General features: G+C 38.7%; 1 protein-coding gene across 1 annotated transcript in view; it reads left to right on the top strand.

Annotated features, from left to right (window-relative positions):
* The first annotated feature begins 9,703 nt into the window (after positions 1–9,703).
* Positions 9,704–22,906, top strand: part of ctnnd2b (catenin (cadherin-associated protein), delta 2b) — a 135,839-nt gene continuing 122,636 nt past the window's right edge. Inside the window, exon 1 of the mRNA XM_088014978.1 lies at positions 9,704–9,945. Within this exon, the coding sequence (XP_087871104.1) occupies positions 9,814–9,945 (132 nt within the window). The 5' untranslated portion in view covers positions 9,704–9,813. The remainder of the gene's footprint in view (positions 9,946–22,906) is intronic.

Below are 22,906 nucleotides of genomic sequence, written 5' to 3' on the forward strand. Positions count from 1 at the left end.
CGTCCAGTTTACAGGATGAGACGAAACATCATATTTTATGCATTAAAACACGTTTAGATATGTCTTTAAATCTATTTTTAAAACTGAAAATCTAGAATTTTCTCAGAATGTAAAGATCTGTTTTAAAGAATCTCATCATTAAAGAATAATCTAGTCTCTATGAACTGTGTTATTTTTTTTCTATTTCAGTCGAATCTCATTATAAAACCGAAACAGCCTTTCAGTTTAGTGCCACCAGGAAGCACATCGTTAAATAGAAGGTAATGTTTCCATTCAGTCACGTTTTCAGATTTATATCAATTGATGCGCCAGAAATTCAACAGCAAAAGTAACAAACATCAAGAGCGTTGTCAGCTTTTGAGGTTTTTAAATATCATCATTTGATTGTTATTAAGGTAAAGCACAATGACTGTTTATGGAGTGTTTTTTATTTTATTTATTTATTTATTTAAGCAAATTAAAAACAAGATACTTGCCCATCTCTAGCAGCCAGGTTGATGGGTTTTGTCTTTTCTGTGCTAAATGAATTCTTTGCTTGTTTTGTTGTTTGCCACTGTTCTGGTTTTGGAGTCGAGCTGTAACCGTACCAGTTTCTTATGATTCTTATGGTTGTAGTGTCAACTTAACGAGGCTCAGAGTTTGTGTGTTTGTTGATATGTGCAGCACATTGGCCATGATTAAATGATTAAATCACCCAGCTCTCCGGAAAGAAGTAATTTGGTGAATGTAATTTACTGCAGTCAGCGAGGACGCAACACAGAACGTCAGTGTGTTGGAGTGCCTCTCATTCTCTCACATTTCGACTTCGTTGACACAGATGCGTTGTCTGATTTGTGAAAACTTGCCGAAAAATTAACTCCAGTTCTGCGTCGGTCTCTGCTAACGGCGTCGTCTCGTCACAACGAGCCCGGACGGCCAAATTACCACAGAGTATTGAGCCTGAAGGGTCGAGAAACCTTTAAGAACGTCATCGAGCTTCTGTCATCTCCACACATCTGTCGTCAACATCTGCTCTGTTTGCGCGAACGGAAACACAACCAGAATCGACGGAACTGGCATCCGTTTCCAAGGAGCTTGAAAAAAAAAAAAAAAGATCAAAAAGCAGAATTGTTTCCCGAAGTAGTTTGACTTTTTTGCTCTCATGCGTTTATTAATAATGTTTATTAAATAATTGGTTTTTATTGTTGTAATGGTGTATTATCAGAGCCGCTCTGCCTAAGTGATAAGCTGTGGGATGCTCGATGCATCGCAGCGTTGCAGGAGGTGCTGTAAGTGTCTGTGTGCCCACTTGATATAAATGTCCATTAGCATTTGGACCTTTACCGCAGAAAGCTTTAGCTGACTGGTGATTAATCCTTCATGAAGCTTATTAAGCCATCTGCCGTTGTGTGAAAACCTTTCTTTGTGAAGCATAGCGTTGACATGAACCGGTCCAGAGAGATGTTGGGGTCTTATTAGAACAGATATTTGGGGATAATTGTACTTTGCCAACATAGACTGACTGCATAGTGAGGTAAGCAGCATCACCACTGGCCAAGACTATAGTTAAAAAACAAACAAAAAAAGCTAAGATCCAAATGTGGCACCCCGCTCCTGCTATCAAAGTAGCAAATGCTAAAAGTTTTGCTATTGTTAGCCTAAGTCTTTACCAATCGTGGGTATAAAAGGGCAGCCAGGTGTATTAGCTCCCACTTCGGTGTAATAAAATCACAATTAACTTAGGAGTTTACAGGTGAAAAACAAGTCTTTAAATACATTTATAGCCAAAAACTGTTGGTGTATGCTAAGCTAGCAGTTACTAATCAATGTCAAAGCAGTGTGTCTTGGCGGATTCACTGAACGAACGTCCTCTAATGGCGGCTGCTTCCGTTGACTTTTTTTTTTCTTTCCTGTGGAAAATTCAGGAACTCCAGAAGTCCAAGACAAAACGTGATTGGTCAATGGTTTAACACGTACTCTGTGTGTCCAGTCGTTTAAGTTGAACGACACATAAAGTGTAGAAAACAACACAAGATGTGTTGAACATACTACAATCATCACTGTGGCCTGGATCTGAGGACAATCCGAGCTCTTCATGGTCCATAGTAATACATTAAAAACTAATTAAACAACCACTAGGTGCTGACCTTTTTATTCGTCGAAGGAATATGAAGGTACAGTCTAGCAAATCCTAATCTTTTGGCGTTGATTAGGTGTTTAATTTACAACCGTAAAGGACCCATTGGATGCCCTTCTTGGTAGGCTGTTTCATGTATTCAAGCTTTGCAAGTCCAGTGTTGGTTCTTCCTGGGAGATCCCCTGTTCCTGCTGCCCGCCCCCACCCACCACTGTTTTGCCCCCTGGTGTGGCTGCCTCCATGGCACCAACATCCACAGAAACGTTTGTGTAGACGCAATATCTACATTTATTCCTCCCCTGTTGAGCACATCTAAAAGTAGCTCCCGGTCACTCTTGCAAAAGGAAAAGAAGACGTCACGGTGCTTGCATCTTGGGTTTTCAACTTTGGCTACAATGTTGACGAGCAGCGAATCTAAATAGTGCCTTCTTTTGTTTTACTTCTGGCCCTGGGAACACAAAGCTAACATGTTGCGGACGGCCTGCTTACATAGTTATTGAGTGAGAAGTCACTTCCCAAGCTTTCCCAAACTTTCAACATTTCAGCATCCTGTCTGGACAGTAATTCATTAGGTTTTTTTTGGCAATCTTTGCCTGCTAAAGTAGCTGGGTGAATTAGTAATAGATAATAGTGGTGCCATAGAGACATTTTGAAATGTCAATGTTTTATCATGTTTTTGTGCTTATACAGCATCCACTGCTGTATGATTTCTGAGTTAAATTTGATCCATCTGTCTGTTTGCAGCTCAATTTTTAAGGTCTGACCTCTGCAGCAGCATCTGAGTTTTCATATTTATATTTAGATATTTTGTAAAAAGCAAAGAACTCCATAAAGTTGTGTGGGAAAGTATGGAGTTTTGACAAAAACAAAAAAAACAAAAACAAAACAACTGTTTGTGAAGCTAGAAATCATCCAGTCATTACTCCCTTTATTTACTTTAGCTTAATTAGTTAGGTAGGCAGTTTCAGGTCGAAATAAAAAAAATAAACACGTGCAGATCGTAGCTGTTTGAGGTGACGAAAACCACACAGACACACACATACACCTCCTTCCTCCTCTGTACACAGTGAATTTTAATAGAAACACGCCACGACACAGAAAGCTCTAATTACATTGATAAAGAGCATTTTGAAAGCAGACTCGTGGGCACACAGCCTAGACAAAAGGACAGATGACTGGGAGAGACAAAACACTGCAGAGAGTTTTAATGAGGCAACATGGGACTGTCTGTCAAACAGTGACACATTTACACTCACACAAAAGCACAGCTTAGCGGTCTTTACGCAGAAAAAAGAAAAAATGCAAAGCATCCACAGACGAAGAGGCAAGCAAAGTTATGCGTGTGATTATAAATCACAGTGAGACGGCATGAAATGATACTTATAACACGCATCTGGTTTGCTCTGAGAGGAACTTTGTCTTCACCGCACGGTGCCTGTCTCGAACCTGACAGACGGGCTTAAGGGGTCAAAAGTTTAACCTCAATATTCCCGATGTCAGACATGTCAGTTGTATCATGGCGAGGCTGTACAGACGGTACAAAAAAAAAGCAATATCGGAGATTATCACTTTGAAATGTGGGGCCTAAACGCCACTGGAATATATACACTCAGAAAAAAAAATACAAGATTATACACGAGTAAAATAAAGCCTTTAGGCCTAATCCATATTCAAAGTCTTGTCTGTGGCCGGCCCGCGGGTCTCTGTAGCCTAGTTCTGATGGCGGTTATTGGGGAAAGCTGCTTTGTACCGGTCAGTGGTGAGATGAGAGCTTGGACACGGTCTGCTGAGCTGACCTATATTTGGCCGGCTTCCCTGTCTGAACCGTCCAAACCCAAGCTTCTTCCACGATTCCTTCTATAGGCGGGTCGGTCCCCCTGGGGGTATCTTTCTCTGCTCTTATCCAGCTTTCTGCTCGAGTTCGAGCTCGAGCGTTCTGTCAAATGAAATATTTTATGTGCGTGGTTCTAAAAGGCCGAAGTGCTGCAGGAAGAAACTTCACACATGGCAAGGTTTTTGGAGTTTTATCGGCCTTCCACGTGCGGGGATTTGCACTGTTGATCAAACATGGCTGGTCGGTTGTCTGGTGGGGGCTTCGAGGTCGATGCCTAGAAGCTTTAAAGCCAGAAAATATCTACAGGCGCAACTGTGAGACGTTTGAGGAAATTGGCACAGCTAGCGCCACTGGTGGTAAACGTCAGCCGTTACCAAGTTATCGTATACCTTTACTCTAACTCTGAAATGTCCAAGTGGTTGCAATCATTTCCAAGTGTAGGATTGTACAGATGATACAACTGCGCAGCTTCTTGTGCTCCATTCTTTGGCGAAAAGCCATTCCAATGTCCCGTGGTAGGCGGCTCTTTTTCGTACAGGACTCTTACTGGTACAAAAAACACAAGAGTTCAACCTGATAAGGGAGGAAAATAACCAAAACCTGGCAAAATCAATGGACCACCCTCTGTCAGGGCTCTCTAAAAAATATGGCTCCCTATTAAACAGCTTTTTTCTTTTCTAGCTTCTTCTGACTTTGAGTCTTCGTCCTTTTGCACCAGCTTCTGTTGTTATCAGAGAATCTGGTTACACTGGTGAGTGATGCCTTCACCAATCTCAAAAAGTTACATTTTTATTTTTTAGTTGCCGGGTTGTCAGACTGGAACAGGCTGACATGTTTTTTTAAGCTGGCCTCTCGGTACGCTGAGTGCCGCCAGAGTCGTGACGTTTTGTCAGAAAATTTTAAAATTCACACATCCTTTGAAATTTCTTGAGACAATTGGTATAAAAATGTTTGTGTGAACATAATTTTTTTTTTTTTTACCTATACTTAAAGTGAACGAAACAACAATCAGGCACTGACATACAAGTGACACTTGTGATTCCTGGATTCCCTATGAATAAAATATTAAATTAATTTGGCAAATAAATGGAAAGTCTGACAATATCGCTGTATCCAAGTAGTAAATAAACTCTTCTGATGTAATTCCATGCAATAATATTCAGATGGACCAGCACATTTTTACAGTTTTATGTTCTGGACAATGGGACAGGCAATAAAATCTTAAACTCTATGGCTTCTAGTCCTGTTGAAGTATTACATATATTTTTTGAATTTTTTGCAGGCTAAGCTAAGCAAATCAACTGTTTTATTTTGCAGAAGAAGTAAAAAAAAAAAAGTCAGCTCTTTGGTAATCTGTATTTGACCACTGGGGTCGCTGTTTAGCTGGAATTACATATATGGTACTTAGAGCATTGACTTTACAAAGTATTGTGTCCCAGTTTATGTGGATCCTTAAATCCATTAAAACTTGACAAAGCAAATGTTTTAGATGGTAATAAAGACAGAGAAATAAGATTGATGACTTGGTATTCACAAAAAGAGCAAATAGAAAGACTGAGGGATTGTTTTTAGCTGTTAAGAAACAGAGCTGAGGAGTGGGAAAAAATACATTACCACCAGTATTAAATCAAAATAAAAGCTCCTATTTAGGTCAGTTGAAACACCCGACATTACGTCTATTTGTGAAGTGTCAGAAAGGTGAGAGAACAGTTCTTTAGATATTTATTTTCATATTGTTTTGTGTGCTACATTTCCAGTGCTGGCGCCTTTAAAACCGTCTGACTTGAGTCAAATGTTTGCAGGATCCTTCCAGAGGCTTCTCACGACGGTTTCCTCCTGAAAGAACTTGCTTAACCGCGTCAGGTTTGCAGGCTAGCGCTGAACACGCACATCCTTTCAGCTTCATGTTCTTCTGTTGACTGAGGTTATAGGGCTTCCTCTCCAAATAATTCATTCTGTCTTTAAGAGACTTAAAAAAAAAAAAAAAAGTTATCTGGTTGTCATTGTCCATTCAGAAAACGTATTTTGCACCCAACCTTAAACTCTCTGGGTGATGTTTATGACTACACGTACAGAACGGACGTGGGTTGATGAAAGAGTTTGGGTGCAGTGTAGCAGAAATATGCCAGAAGAAGAAGAAGAAAAGGACAGTGAAACAGGTCAAGTGAAGAGAAGTCGGTCGGCAAAGAGGGAGAGTGAGGGCAGCAAGTTTAGGAGCAGGAAAACAACGCTAAAAGGGAAGGAAAAAGGACAACGTGTAAGTAACAGGGTGGATGGTGATGAAAAATTTAAGTTCAGAAACAGAGATGGGCGAAAGGATTGATGGGAGAAGAGGAGGAGGAGGAGCACTCTCCAAAATGGAAGGAAGACGAGTGAAAAGTCAGGTCAGGTGAAGCAAGAGTCGTAGTTTTATGTTTTGTATGCTCTATTGTACAGCACTATGTCTATGTCTATGTGATTCTATGTCTGTGAAAGCGCTTTATAAATAAACTTTACTTACTTACTAGTTGTCCTCACCTCTCCTCCGTCTCCTCACTTTCTTCTCCTCTGTCTCCCCTCTGTTTCTGAGTCACTCCCTTCCTCTTTCCACTCTCATCCCTCTGCTCTGCTCACACGCCCCACTTTCCTTACCTCGGCAGACGGCCGGCGTTGCCTCATGCCGATAGCCTGTTTTCATGCATGTATGTGCAGATTCCTCATGGCAAGCCTTTTATATATATATATATATCGGTGTGTATATCAGTGGGTAAAGCTGGTTGATGCAGCTGTTCCACCAGCTCTGCGCCGCTTCAGGATTACATGGCACATGTGGAGCTCGTGTCCTCCTACGTTTGGTCAAATACGGGATGACACATGGCTGAGAGATTTGGGTTTTTATGTGTATTTCTGTGTTTTTGTTGGTTTTGTGTGTGCGTGCGTGTGTGTGTGAATGAAAGTCCATCTGCTGCTCCTGAAAGTAACCACATTGGATCTTGTTTTTCCTGAAACTGAGCTGTCTAAGCCACATTGTTTATGTTGATGTGATATTGATAAATGGCTTTTAACATAAAAGAAAAAAAATCAGAAAAGTGGAATGGAAATTACCAAGAAATTAGCGGTCGCTCTGAACTGACGGACCAAATAAGGAAAAGATTTATAGAAGCTGCCAGGAACAGTAACTTCATTGAAAGAATCTGTCAAAAGCTCGACTATTTGCTCTACACTCTACCATCCTGGCTGCTATGAAGAGAAAAAAACAATAGTAAGAAATATTGTTTGTAGTTCACATAGGGAATATGTCAAAGATATGTAGAACCAAAATACAAACTGTCCTGGTATCAAAACATGCTGGCGGCAGCATCCTGCTTTTTGTTAGCATTTGGAGTTCACCGAAATGGTCAGAGTTGATAGGAAAATGTTAATTGAAACCCAGTAGAGGCTGTAAAATACCTAACATATGGTACAATTACCCTAAATGCAATACTAAAGTTGAAATGGAATGGCACAGAACGAAGCATATTTATGTGTTAGAATGGGAGAGTCAAAGTCTAGAGCTAAATCTACTTGAGAATCTATGGAAAACCTTAAAAACTGCTGTTCACGGATACTCCCCTTCCAGTCTGATTGAGCTTTAGCTGTTTTGAAACAAAGAATGGGCAAAGATGATCCTGAGATCCTCTATGAAGTATTGACGCAGAAACACTTTTGATTTGTCGTTTCCTTCAGCGATACAACAATGCAACAATTATTTTCGGACTATAAGCCGCTATTTTTTTTCCTACACTTTGAACCATGCTGCTTGTAACCCTGTGCAGCTTTTCTGTGGATTTTTCTTCAACCACCAGGGGGCTCTTTAGCAGGAAGTGAATCATTGGAAGTCAACAAGCACATGCTAGCAGCAGGCATGACGGAGAAATGTTTTCAAACTCATATGATGCAGCTTTTAAGTTGAAGGCTATCCATCTAGCAGTAGAGGAGGGAAATAGAGCTGCTGCACGGAAGCTCGGCGTGAACGAAACCATGGTTCGGCTTTAGAGATGGAGGGCTGCATCCTTAATAAATCAGTGATTCTTGAGAATAGGGACAAAATGGGTTTTAATTTTCCCATATTTTTTTTTATTATTTCTCAACCTTATTTATGCAAATATGACAAATAATGTTTAGAAAATATGAAGATGCTAAGGTACAGGCTCCCAGTTGCGAATTTTTAAAAAAAAATTACATTTTTAATCGACCTGACCCAAAACTTTGTCATCACCATCTGACAAAAATAAATCTAAAATGATTTTTAAAATACCCCATTAGTGATATTTTTACTCAATTTACAGACAAATGCTTCTCAAGAAATAAAATAAATATTATTTAAAACAAAAAACAAGAAAAAGTCCATCTGATGGAGTTGACAGTGCATGACGGAGTTGACACAGAACTGAAGGTGGTGACAAACTAGTGAATAAAATGAAAAACTTGGTACATGTGAAGTAATGCAATTCATGTAAAATACATTAAAATGAATTAGTTGCACAATTAAGTGAGATTTGACAACAATTTCACTGAAAGAGTCAGAAAAACTCTGACGGAGTTGACATCTGACAGAGTTGACGAAATGCCAAACTACCTCAATTTATATGATGTTATTCTGAAGGAGGCCATATTGTAGCTCGTCAGGTCCATGAAATCTTTACAGTTTACCAAAATTAAGCTTTTATTTCGCAAAATTTCATCAAAGTTTTGTAAATTGTCAGTTATGGAGTTGACACATCATGGTTGTGACAAACAACTTAGGAATAAAACAGAAGAAAAAACTAAAGAATAACTTAAGCTAACCGGAGCTAACTAGCCCTCCTAACAAAGGAAGAGAAAAGACAACGTCATGGGGTCCTCAGAAGTTCTGGTGCCCCCCAATAATGCCTGATTTTTTTACATTCTTTTCATTTCTGACGGTGTTGACAAAAACTAAGGACAAATTTTAACGGAGTTGGAAAATATCTAAAAAGTATTTTTAATTCAATTTATCGATACTTTTATAATTATTTATATGACTACTTATACTTAATTGTCATAATATATAATTTTAGTATTTCTTTAATTGTTTTAAACTATAAGAATGTATTGAGTTCTGCTCCTGGACAAGGGCTTTTACAGGCATCATCCACCGACTACAATGTTTAAAATAAAAAAATATTCAGCAAAAAAAAGAAAAATATACATTGTTGTGCTCACATCACCCAAGTTAGTTTAGTTAGATATTTGAAAAAAATATATTTTGTGTATATTTTATTCAAATTTCATGCTTTATCCATAGGACCTGTTTTGTCCCTATTCTCAAGAATCACTGAAATCCAGCAGGTTTATTAGGACGCAGTCCTCTGCTGGGTCCTTATGGAAAACCGAGACCGGCGGAGATACCAGCGGCTTACAGCCCGGTAGGGCTTACACATGTATGTTTCCAGTTTTTATTTTTCCCCCCCAAAAATTGTAGCTGCAGCTTAAAGTATGGTGCGCTCTACAGTACTGAAAATAAGGTAATTCCAATACAATTTGTTTAAGTTTTTGGTTGTTACGTGTCACAATGAGAAAGTTCTACCATCACAAACACTAAGACCAAGCCCTGTATCTATTTTGCACAAAAGCCACATTGTTCCTCTAAATAACATGCTGTATCATTGCTGCCACCCTCCATCGTTCACTTACAAGACAGCAACCACGCGACACAATGAGCAAGTACGTCATCGAGGCTAAAACTGGTCTCATAAACTAAGCTCTCTTTCTAAAAACGTTGAAACGAGTCAAAGTTTTCGTGTGAAAGTGACCTTGTCTGAACGCCGTCACACCGTAGTGTGCCTTTCATAAGACTTGGACGCATTGTTTCTTTCCAGGAGGAATGCCAGTGCCTGAGGTGGCGTCTGACAGTGCCAGCGCCGCCGCCATGTTGAGTCCCGTCCTCAATGCCTCCAACGGAGACGGCTCCGAGTCTGAAACCACCTCCGCCATCCTCGCCTCCGTCAAGGAACAGGTTAGAATTTTATTTTATTTTTTTGTATGTGTGTTCAAGCACCTCTGACGACGTGTGTGCTTGTGTTTGTGCAAAAATACACAGGAGGTTGTCAAAATTAATGAAAGATGAACACCAGAAAGCACGGTGGATAAGTCCCGCAGCCCTTTCAGAGAGAAACAAGGTGACAGTAAACAGTAAACACCTATGATGGAGCGTCCCACTAAGCCAGTGTGTCACAAATGTGTCACTACATCTCGATGTAGCGGGCCTCGAGCCACAGCCGTGTGCGGCGATTTCTCGCCTAATGTGATGGAAAGCATCGTTTCCCCACATTTTATCAAATCTGAGCAGCTTTGTTGGATGTGATGAGGCAACACAGAGACGAGACTAAGTCACCTTCATTTTATTTTCCGACGTGGGTACGATTAGGAATTAGAGGTCTGAAGCCGTTTGATGTTCATTTTAAAATTATGAGGATTAGAATATTAATCACGGTGCTTAGATGTAGCTGAACGTTCTCAACTCTTTCGTTTTTCTCCCACAGTGTGGAAGGTATGCTTGGTTTTGACCTGTACTGAATTTAAATTGGGGCTCTTAAAGATACAGCAGTACTGTTTTTTTTTGTTTGTTTGTTTTTGTTTGCGTTTTTTCGTTCCCGTTCTAAACGCAAACACTGTCTGGAAAGTGTCATCTAAACGGGTAACGCTGTTTTCATTCCAGGTTTTCAACTAGCTACAATAAATGAACCACAACAAATACTTTTCAGCATTTAAAAAAAACAAAAAAAAAACACATAGAAATAGATTTTTCGGTTAATCTTTTGGTAATGGGTAACAATGAGACTTTCATAGTTGTCAGATTTAATAGAATGCATTCATATCTGATTCCAGATGTCTGAAAATATCTAACGTATATCCAGAAGCGGTTAAAATACACCAGCGTGAAACGGTTTGTTCATGGGCACAAACTGGAAGTAGAAAAGCCCAGGGTATGAAATGGCAGATTGTCCCAAGCCTGTATTTTCTCTCACAATGCTAAAATGACTCTGGAGAACACCATGCTGAGCAGTAGAATGCTCATTTTGCAACAGGAAGAGAATTTTCCATATTTAGTTCCGGTGAATCGGTGGTGACCCGGTCCAACAAGTGAAATCCTCATCTGTACTCCGGACAAGATTGTTCCTAAAGTCTGGGTTTCTCTTGGTCAGCACGGATCCTAAACCTTCTATCAGGAATCGTGGTGATGTTTTTTTTGTTTTTTTTTTCCCTCTTGATTTTTTACTCTTGATTGTCATGTCTGGTCTCTGTTTCGCTGTTAGCATCTTAGCGATAAGATGCTACATTGTAGTTCCGTTGTGTCACACTCTGAGTTGGACTGGACACTGTTATCCATGGATTCATTCTGTTGTGTCTGGACTACTGCAAGTCGTTTTCCTCCTGTCTTGATGTAACTTGCTCGGACCAGTTCCAGACGGTTCAAAATGCTTGTTAGACTTTTGACTAAGACTTTTAATACACTTATCTCACCCTGCTGCTTTTCCAGCTTCTCTGGCTGCCTATTAATTCCAGGATTCACTAAAGGAAACAGAGGATTTGCTGCTGTGGCCCCACAGACTCCGGAGCTTTCTCTCCTTGAGCCTCAGAGCCGTCACTTAAAAAGCAGGTCAGAATGCATCTTAGTAAACAGGCCTTTAAGGAAGAGCCTGTCTTACTCTGGAGTTTCTTTCTCCTGCTTTTTGTTGTTGTTGCGTTTTTAGCCTTACAACATTAATCCTACCCCTCTTACGCTACAAAAACACAAATCTTACAATTATTGTTGGTCCAGTTTCCAGTGCAAATATTTTAGTACACTTGAAATAAAACAAACCTAACTTTTCAACAACATATAGGAACTTGTTTTAGGTCGACGATTCTTTAAGATTGATGAAAAAGCTAAAAGTGAAATAATGTGCCAGTGGATCTAATATTTTCTTATTATTGACTTAGACAAGCTCTAATATCTTGCTGAAAAGTTACTTGCAAATTAGTTTTCTTATTTCAAGTAAAAGATGGATATACTAGAAACTAGATCAAAGTGTGTTTTTTCAGTGATTTTTGTTTTTTTTATTTTTGAATATGTCCTTATTTGTGTTTTTTTATTATTATTAACAATTCATAATGCATTTTATTCTAGTGCTGTAAAACAATTTGTGAAATTTTATATCTGTGATTGGGGCTATAGTTCACACATAAATTTGAATAATCTTATCATTTCTTAATTTTCTGTTAGATTTCATTAGTTGTAATCCTAAAAAAATATATAAAATTACTCAAATTTTGCACAGCATACCTAGGAATAAAACAATAATAGGTATTATCCAGTAAAGTCCTGATCACTGCATCCCAATTGCTTTGATTCAGCATGTCTGACAGTAAGCCGGTATTGTAAGGCAGACCCCAATTTAACATCATTAAGAAATTTCTCACATATTTCCCGCATAAAGCAGTAGCGGGAGTGGAGGAAACACTTGTCCACTTTCTGTAGGCTAATCGTATGTGTCGCCAAAGCAGAATGGCAGAGATGTGATCCACGGGTTGAATAACCTCCCACCTCCTCTGCGTACGAGCAGCGTCGCTCACGAGGATGCCTTTCTTCGTGAAACGTGACACCACTGCAATTTTTTTTGTTGTCGCAGTTGATTAAGTGACGTGTGTTGGCGTCCCGCGGCGCATGTCCTGAGCGGGACGGAGATATTTTTGCTGAAGCACAAATTGAAAAATGTTGGACAGATGGGGAATTTTGACATGCCTCTCTCCAAAATCCAATGTAAATAGGAGCGGCGAATCATTATGCTTCGAACACTAACGCGGGATTTGGGTACCAAAGTTCATCTTAATCCATTCAGCAGTTTGTCTGCGTATTTTTTTTTATTTATTTATTTTTAATCTGGACTAAAATGTTGGACAGATGGGCCAACATTGTCACCCTCAGGAGCCACAACACTGCTGCATTTTAAACTACTTTAAAAAGCAGCTTACTCTGCGGTGGGATGAACACTAATCAGCATACAGTAACATCAAAACAGATTAGGAGTGATGTTGGTGTGAGATCCCATTATGTGCTTAGACGGAACATTTACTGCGGATGTTTTGGAGCGGCTGCTGGACCCGATCAGCTGAATTGTCCTCATGTCGCAGCCGATGTTGGGTCGTAAGACCACAAGTCTGGATTTTATAAAAAAAAAAAAAAAAAAAACATGCACAGTGCATCGCAGGAGTATTCAGACCTCTTGAGCATTTATTCAATGTTTGTCCACGATCAATAGTTGAACACCAACTATAAAGTCATAAAAAATGCAAAAAAATGTAAAAAGACATAAATAAATAAGCAATGCTTAGCCTGATGGGGGTACAAGTAAAGCCTGGTGGCCTGCCAGGCTTATAATACACTAAAACACGTTAGTGCTACATGATGTAGGGAAAACATGGCTCAATTAAAAAAGTTGCATTTTACATCATACATTAGCGCAAATATCATAAAAAGTCCTTACGTTGAGTCTGCAGTGTGCCTGGTCCTCCATGATGCTGTTTGATCACTAACATCAGACTAAATCACGTACAGGTGGATATTTTTGTTTTTGCCGTAAAACACGTGCATTTTTACGACTGTGCACAACTTTGTGTTGGTCGAACACATGAAATTATTACGATCAAGTATCGCGAAGTGAAAAAGTTTGAGGGTTTTTTTCAGAGGCACTGTAAGGATAACGAGAAAATCAGACCTCGCACTGCAAAAACACAAAACCTTACCAAACATTTCTGGTCTAATTTCTAGTCCAAATATCTTGGTAAACTTGAAATAAGACAAAACCAACTCAAAGGTAACTTTTCAGCAAGATACAGGAGGTCATTTTGTCAATAATTCCTTAATATTGATTAAAAAGTGCTAATTCCATCGGCAGATAATTTCACTTCCAACAATACATTTTGTAAGTGCCAGTTGACCTAGTACTTTATTCATCAAAATTAAGGAATTTTTGACTTAAAACAAGCTCCTACATCTTGCTGAAAAGTTATGGTAAGTTATTTTTGTCTTATTTAAAATGTACTAAAACATTTGCACCAGAAACTAGACCAAAATCTCTTGGCGATATTTTGTGTGTTTGCAGTGCAGCAGCCTTTATTTAGCCTTTGGTCCAAAGGCTTCTTTTAACACCATCCATCTGAATCACCGACTAAAGAGAAGGCCGTCAGGTTGCAGTCGCGGTAATGCAAGTGCCAGGTTTTAATAGTGACGAACAACATGGCTTCAGGCTTTCTACACTGGCACAGTCTTCCCTCCTAATGACACCGGAGCTGGACCGAGAGGATATCCAGAAGATAAAGATAGCAAGGGATGGTCTGAAGAGGAGCAAATGTAATGGATTCTTCATGTATCGACGTGTGGTCGCAGTTGCTCTTGAGGTCCGTTTCCAGCCTAAGTAGGTCATGTAGATTTAAACATGTAAGCACACACACACACACACACACACACACACACACACACACACACACACACACACACACACATATAAGCAGGTCATGTAGACACGCAGACTCTCTCACGGATGATCTAGGGCACGATAATGTCTTTCTGATCGGAATGTGTGAATAAAAGGAGAGTCCGCTGTGATTACATGGTTGTCACTGCTTTAAATGATTGTTTCTTCATTTTGGGTTGATGCCAGTGTTTGTTTTTGAGGTGGGGTATTTATTTTTATCGGTCCACTAAAGAAAACAGGCATAAAATAAAGTATAATATTCATTTTGGCTCACAAAGACGATAAAAACCCAAAAATCACGAGGGAAAAAAAAGCCACAATTACAATTGGAGACACAGATATGTGGTCTGCAGACACACACATGCCTCCAAATGTTGCCAATCAGCCTCTCTTTCCTGTGCTGACTCACACTAGGAGATCCCTGCTGCTGTCTTCCTTTTTTTTTATTTTTATTTCTTCTCTCCGTTTCCTCCTGCCCACATGAGATTGATTAGCCATTCAACATTGTCTTCATCACATCTGTCAGCTTTTGTCTTCCCGCCGTTCATCATCTCCGCTGTCACCAAGTCTGATAGCGGAGCAGGCTCAGTGTGGAGTCTGAGCGAGCTTTCTTCCATTTGACAAATCAGACTCATTCTCTGACTGAGCGACAGACACCGGGGGAAAACGCGACCGGGGTGCCGATTTGCTACTTTTGCCTCGTAGCTTGGTGGGATTTGACCTTGAAGAGATGTGAATATTACAGCAAGCAAAATGGCTCTACCCTGAAATCTACTTAGTAGATTCTTACTACACGTTTAATTTCTTTTATTTGATAGAACCATGGATAAGACCTTATAATTAATTATATTTATCAGTCCATTTTACATAAACAATTTAAATCCTGAAAAACAAATGACTTTTTTTTAAAGCAATTTTCTGCAGTATCTCCTTTGCAAAGCAGACTTTTATTTTGTAATTTCTGCTGATGGATGTGTGCTTTCCCTCCTGTTGAAGGCTGAACTCATGCATGTCGCTAATTTATCTATGAATAAACTAGCCACTGAGTTTTATGGAATACGTTTTTGCCAATATCTAAAAGCATGTGTTGGATCATGAAGTCGCCCAGCGGAAATTTCAGCTAATTTGTTTGACTGAAATAAGGTGTACACAATATTTAATGAAACATTCATCACTTTTTAAATGGTTAACTTAAATTATTTTAAAAAGAATATTTTCAACTCATGTTTTATTTTCAAAGGTGTGATGTTACATGTTCTGTAATTCATCTGGCTTCCTGATATATATATATATATGTATATATATATATATATATATATATATATATATATATATATATATATATACATATTTTATAGTTTCCTTCAAATTGAAGTTATTTAAAAAATATATGATGAAAAGATTATAAAGACTGCTTGTTTGATTTATTGTTGATATCCTACAGTTGAATGACATTTCATTTTTATGTTGAAAGGATTTGACTGTTTTTCTGTAACCTAACTTTAGCAGTTATTATTCAAAATGATTGGGATTTCAATATTGATCAAAGAAATCAAACTATATATTTTTTCCCACCCTACTAATTAATCAGTTTCCTCACACTTTATATGTCTGAACCCCTAAAAATGACATCAAATATCAGTTTTATTGGCATTTTGTGTCAATAAAACAGATATTTTGTTGACGTAAAATGCCAATAAAATACACCGGAGTCTATGGTTTTGAAGTGATAAAATGTAAAAGCAGTTCAGGATGTGCAAATGCTTTTATCAAGTACTGTCCATATACAGTCAGGTGAGCATAAAGAGCATCACTGTTAGCAAACTCTGCTTTGTTTGTAGAAGAAACCCACAGACAAAATCAATCTGAAGAAATAGAAAAAAAACACTTGTGAGTCTTTATATATCTTTCTTTTACATTATTTGAAATACTTAAAGAACTTTTGGTTACTAATTTCTACTGAAGCGCTCTTGTTCTCCTGAAAAGGAGTTTTGTGTGTACTTGCTTCCCCTCTTCTCCTTTCAGCAGCACCGGCGTCTCGTAGATGTAACACAGAACAATGGGAGCCCTCAGGCCAGGGTCAGCCTTTGAGTGTATTTTATTACTATCTTTTTTTTTTTTTTGGTCTTTGTTAAAAAAAAATTAAGATTAATATGTCCACACAACACAGGAATCAATTTCAGCTCGGCACAGAAAGGGTAGGCCAGTGTGCTGCCTTAGGGCTGGCATACTCTGGGCTGTTTCATCAGGGAAAAAAATTACATTACACTGTGTAAGCTCAGTATTACAAAACATTTATAATAGCTGTGTCACACTGATATTATGTAATGCAGCCAGAGCAGCAAACCACCCGCAATCAGTTCTTCTATAATTGGTAAGCAACAGCTGGAAAACCGATGTCATTTTCAGATTAGGAGGTGGACGGATGGGAAATCTTTAGACTAAGAGCTGGCTGGGTGTTTTGGCACATGTTGCTGGTAAACAGTAGTTTGGTACAAGGTAGATGTTACTGTTTAGTCTAGTGGAGAGGAGCTGACAAGCCAGAAATCTCAAGTCTGATGCCCACAAGGGATATAAATGCATTTCATACCAATTTTAACACGATGTAGACGTGTTTCTCAGAGCTTTAGATATCTAAAAAAATGTTTACATTTAATCACTTTAGCTTTTGTAGCATTTGTTATTTTAAAATCACTGCAAAAAATGTTCTTTTCCCTTTCGGGTCTGTGGAGTAACAGCTGCTGTCTCCAAACTGCTAGTTGGCTAGCTTAGTGAGAAATGTAGCCAATGCTAACTAAATTAGCAAGAAAAAGCAAAGCATTGTTATGGAATCACGTAAAGGAGAAGTAGTGTAGGAAACTAGAGTTACCACAAAGTAGATTTCACTTTGGCAGTCACTCACTTAAATTGAGCTTATTTAAAGAAAAAGGTGAAAGGTTTGCCTTTAGCGCTGACAGATTTGACTAAAAAGGACTTGTCATGCTAGCTGACAACACCTGCTGGCCTTTGCCACATTTAAATATTTCAGCGTGACAGTATTTTGGATACTTGAAAGTGAGTCAAAGACATGATATAAACTATTTATAGGCACTGTGAGAATGGTAGTTAACACCTCAAAAGTTGGTATTTAGATTGTCCTATCTGCGCTAACCTAATGGGCTACTTTACAACTGGACTGGACAACACTGGATCATATTTTAAACTCTGGCATACTTACACTAATCACATCTGAGAATTAATCAAAGAATAACCTAAAAACTAAATTCAGGGCAGAACTTAGCAACAAAATGGGATAGAGAAACTGAGGGAAATTGATCTATGAGGCAGAGATATGAAAACAAAGCAGGAAATCAGCCGAGTAACTCATAGAAGCGAATTGATCAAAAGAATAAATAAAAGTAAAGGGAAACATAAAAAAACAAAAGAATACGCTCAAAATACAAGAGCACAGAAAGTCATATAAAAATAAACTACAAAGGTAATGGCATCGTGACGTTCTGTTTGTAAAAACCACATAAAGGGAAAATTTTCGACGCTTTTTGGTATTAGAACCACCTTCGAATTAGACAAGAATTGAAATCTGGAACAATGTGAGGGACGGGCTACACTACAGTAGTTACAGTTTGATTAAAACACAGTTTTAAAACATTGAAAACTTTAGTTGTGCAAACAGAGAAGGAGATTGTTTTCCATAAATTCTCGTCAAACAAATTTTGTGAATCGTCTCCTCTTGTTTCATTTAATTTCTCAACCTGGATGTGTTACTGCAACCCCAATTACAAATACGTAAAGTAAAAGATATTTAAAAAAAAAAATTCTCGATTGAAAACCTCTCTATTGAAACATATCATCATCCAGAGAAGAAAAGAAAATATAAAATTTGCGCAGCAACAATGTACTAAAAGCCTGTTTTTATCCCGTTGGAGAAAACATGTACATGTTCAGTTTATCCAGGAAAACAAACTAAATTACAGCTTTAACCTTCCTCTCCCGCTTGCTGCCAACATGACCTCCTGCTGTGTTTTTACATGCAGCTACAAAGGTCAGGCACAGGTTACAAATAAAAAATCTCACACATCCAGAAATTAAATTCATGATTATAAGCTTGTACATTTTTTTAATCTATTTGGCCAAAAACTCACTTCATTTTAATGCAAACTTTAACTCCAAACCCATTTATAATTTGTATTTATCACAAACTATATTGGCTGGGTATCCTTTTGCTACATATAGAGACTCTTGACTATTCATTAAGCTCTTTATTGGCATCCCTGCCTTCCCAAATGGTATTTTTCTCCCACTCGCTGCTACGCTACTCATTTGTTTATTGAGAGCTAATTAAGATTTGTTTAGCATCTTCGCCTTTCTCATTAACTTACCAAATATAGTTCTCTTCAAAGTTCCGCACAAAGTTAGATATTCATAAAAAAAAGTTTTCTGAAAGTGATTCAAATGTTTGTTTCAATTTACGTCGTACACTGGGGGCCACACAGAAAAAACAAAAACAAAGAAAAAGACAGAGGAGAGGAGGGATTTGGGGAAGAATTGTTCTTTTCCATCCCCGGTTATTTATTACAACGTGTCGGCATTTGAAAAAGTCTCGCATTGTGTGCCATTTTCAGTCCGACAGAGGACACCAGGGCGCCATCAGACAAACAAAAGAACTGGTCCTGTTCCTTTATGTCTGCTCTGTGACAGCCCAGTTTTAATTTAAATTTTTCTGATGTAACGTTATTTGTCTTCTTATCATGCACTATGTTAAAAGTAGGTGTATTCTGTCAAATGTTTCTGATTATCAAACACATTTGTAAATGTGTAAACATTTGTATTAAGGGGAAAAGTACTGTTCAAACAATCCCAGTCTATTTTTTTCTTTAAATAAAAAGTAATTACTTCCCTTGTTAAATCGTGAATTAACTATAATTTACCACTTTTTTAAGCTGAATCCAATTTCATGACCCGCTGCCCTAATTACTGCCAGATATTTAGATTTGATAATTCACTTTAATAGAATCTGCCTGACGACGCCAAGAGGAGGAAGGCAAAAATGTCTAAAAAAAAATATGACATCATGTCCCTATCAGGAGGAATTGAAGTCCAGATGAGAAACAAAGTCATTGACAACAATAAGAGAGAAATTTGACAAAATTTCATGCACAGGGGATGCTTCTTCAGCATCCGGGTTATTAAGTGAAGCTATAAATTTTACAGTTTGCAAGAAAGTCTTGAAGTTACCTTCAAGACTTTCTTGCAAACTGTAAAATTTATATTATTATTATATTATATATATTATTATATTATATTTATGCTGCTCCATTATTTTGTGACCTTCGGCTTAAGCGCGCTTGAGTTATATGAAAGCTTTAAAGCTTAATGACAAATCCACCTTTAAATGGCTAAAAAGGAACAAACTAACGGTTTTAGAATGGCCTAGTCAAAGCCAAAGGTTCACTCATCGGTTCACGCTGTAAAACCATCCAATTAAAGCAAATAGTCAAAGGTCAGTGGGGCAGAAACGGTCTTGTCCAGTTACTGATGGCGATTAATGTAGGGCTGTGCCACATGACTTAAAATTTATATTTTGTTGTAGTTTTGAATTTTAAGTGATACCATATATATATATATATATATATATATATATATATATATATATAGTAATATTAAAATTTTGTCTCATCTCCTCCATTCTTCAGTACAGCTGTGAACAACGTGTCAAACTCTGACCCTTTTCCTAACAGCAGAACAAAAGCAACACGTTGCAGTTTTCTTTCCACGTAGCACAACAGCAGACGCCATTTTTAACCGCTACAGATTGAAAACAAATCTTATAAGGTTGAAGACAGTCTATCAGACTGTTGAATGCACGATGCGAGGGAACTATAAATATATCTGACCGAACATCTGGCCTGACAAACGCTGAACTGCATCAAAACTATCAGCCAAACACACACATTCAACTCATTTAAAAACTGCTGTGATAGTGTGCATAGGAGCTGAGAGCATCAAAACATTAGACAGGGCTCAGTGAACAGTGAAGTGAATGCCAAGTGAAGGTGCAATCTCACTTACCTCAAGCAAGAGTCTTTTCAATCTGGCTAAGAGTTCATGTAAGTTATCGTTAGCTTAAAGCTGGCAGCAGTGCTTGGCGAGAAAGCGGTGAAATATGGCGGGTGAAGGGGCTCCTTCATTTGGCAATTTGTTCTCCCTGTTGATGCGTCGTTTGGCAGCATAAAGGAATAGTTGGGTGACTGAGCTTTGACAGAGTGTGTGAGTGTGTCTTTTCTCTTGTGGTGGGCCATGTTACGTAGAGGCCTGAGCAGAAGGCTAACACGCCCAAAAGACGAGAAACCAAACTTGAAGTTTCGTGAGCATAAGTCTATCTGTGGATGCTGATTATGTCATTGCTTGCTAAAGACAACAGGCAAAGAAACAGCAATGTTGTCTTATCTGGAATTAAATTAGTCAGTACAAAAAAACCCAGAGATCTTGCTAGGAGTAGCTTTTCTTCATGGCTTCATCTAGGAGGGAAACGCCGGTAAACAGATAAGTTCAGTTAGTGGCAGCAATGACGCGTTTAGTGGATTTGAGGAGAACCGAGATAAGATTAAACATTGAAAATAAGGGTTAAATGTGTCTCAGAGATACAATTAAATTACGATTAAGTTAACTAAATTAAGAGAATGTTTAGTTATTGAGGCAATAAGTAAACTGTGGCTCAGCTAAACGTCAACATTTGGACGTTTGTGGCTTCAATTTAGCTGCTCTGTCAGGAGCTTTGCTTCGACAAAAGCTCCTGAAAGGCAAGGTCCACATCCATTTGTTCCTCCCTTCCAGTCTACCATCACTCATCACCAACACATTAAGACTTGAGGAAGAAACTGAACCCAGCCATGGAGGGGACCAGTCAATGGTTTTCTGGTGAACCATGGCTTCAGAATCGAAACTCTGCTGCTAACCACTCCAGTGCATGGAGAAGTTCGTGGCTTATAAGGCGGCCCTTAGGTGCCCTTCTCTCTATGACTTCAGCAAGCACAGGCCAATGACCAACCTGGACCCTAGCAGAGTCCACCTTTCGCTTAGTTCAAGCTCAGTCTTCTTCTGTATTGAAGGACGGCATGGAGTTGAAAGCGACCCAATTATCTCATATTCACTTCTCACAAAGTGCCTCAAGGAACACGGACGCAAGCCAGGTCCAGAAATGCTTTCACCTGAAAACCAGTCCCACTTAAACAAGCAATTAGCTCAGGTTTGACACTGAGTTGAAAAACTAACAATCTTTCAAGTTTTTATAGGAGGATGCATGAAAAAAAAAACACAGGTCTTTCCTGTTTGATTCAAACTTGCCTCTTTATACTTGAAGTACAACATTGGAGGCAAGCATGTTAGTTGACTGAAAGACTGAAAGTCCTTCAGGACAAATGAACTTGAGCAAGATGAAAAAGATTGTAGCCTATTTCAGAGCAGCTAAAGCAACAAACTCAATAAATGAAATGGTTAGCTGTGAGATGTTTACCTGCCGTGAGGACCTTGAAGCTTTCAGGAAGCTTCAGGGTGCTTTTTCTCTCCAAGTTGAGTCAACAGTTTTACCTTGATCCCAGGCAAATCATTTTTCTCATCTGTAGCTCTGCAAATACTCATCGTTTTTAGATTTTTTTTATTTTAGCATTTGCTGAAACCAGCTAGAGACAAAAAAAAAAAAAATCTCATCACCGAACGAGACGATGATCAGTTGAACAGTATCGAAGTCTTTTGTTTCCATCTTTGCTGGTTTGTTGTCCTCACCTTCTCAAACTTGCTTTTCTTTTCTCTCTGCCTTGGCGAGAGCATTGTTACCAAATGGACTCACTGTATCTAATCATTTTCCAGGCTGCAGCAGTCTTAGCTCGTACAGCCACTGTGACATTTTGCCTTGAAAACAGGACCACCGATCTGAAGGCTCTAAATGCCATAAGAACACCACAGGGCCCAATTAGACCACTTTGCGTTGGGGAGACGAGGGAGACGGCTTTAGCTACAGGACACGTACGCCGTCCGAGCCGCTGTCCCAGAACTGTTTGTTTCTCCTCAGTAATGTCCGTAATGATGTTTGTGGTGAGGGGGGGCAGCATGGCTGTCTGTCTGTCCTCCATCAGTCTCCAGTGGGACATGGTGGCGGAAACAATCTTTAGTAATGCAATTTGTGGACAAGGACTTTATTAAAGCAGCTTCTCGTTGAGCCAAGGTTAATTCCTGTCCTTTCCTTTTAATGGCCAGAGAAACTTTGTGCTGATGTCACAGATTTATTTTTTATTTTTATTTTTTAGCCAAACTGGGAATGAAGTTAAACAGTTAGTAATTTTGCAGCTTTTTATCTGTTTCAACAACAGAATATTTAGATCCCAATCGCTTTAGAAAAGCAATTGGTTTTGCTCCGTTATTGCAACTGATGGGTAAAGTACATTTAGAAACCAATGATTGTTG

This window comes from Poecilia mexicana, unplaced genomic scaffold, assembly GCF_051168715.1.
Source record: "Poecilia mexicana isolate PSO_F unplaced genomic scaffold, ASM5116871v1 scaffold_17, whole genome shotgun sequence".
In the NCBI taxonomy this organism is placed as follows: domain Eukaryota; kingdom Metazoa; phylum Chordata; class Actinopteri; order Cyprinodontiformes; family Poeciliidae; genus Poecilia; species Poecilia mexicana.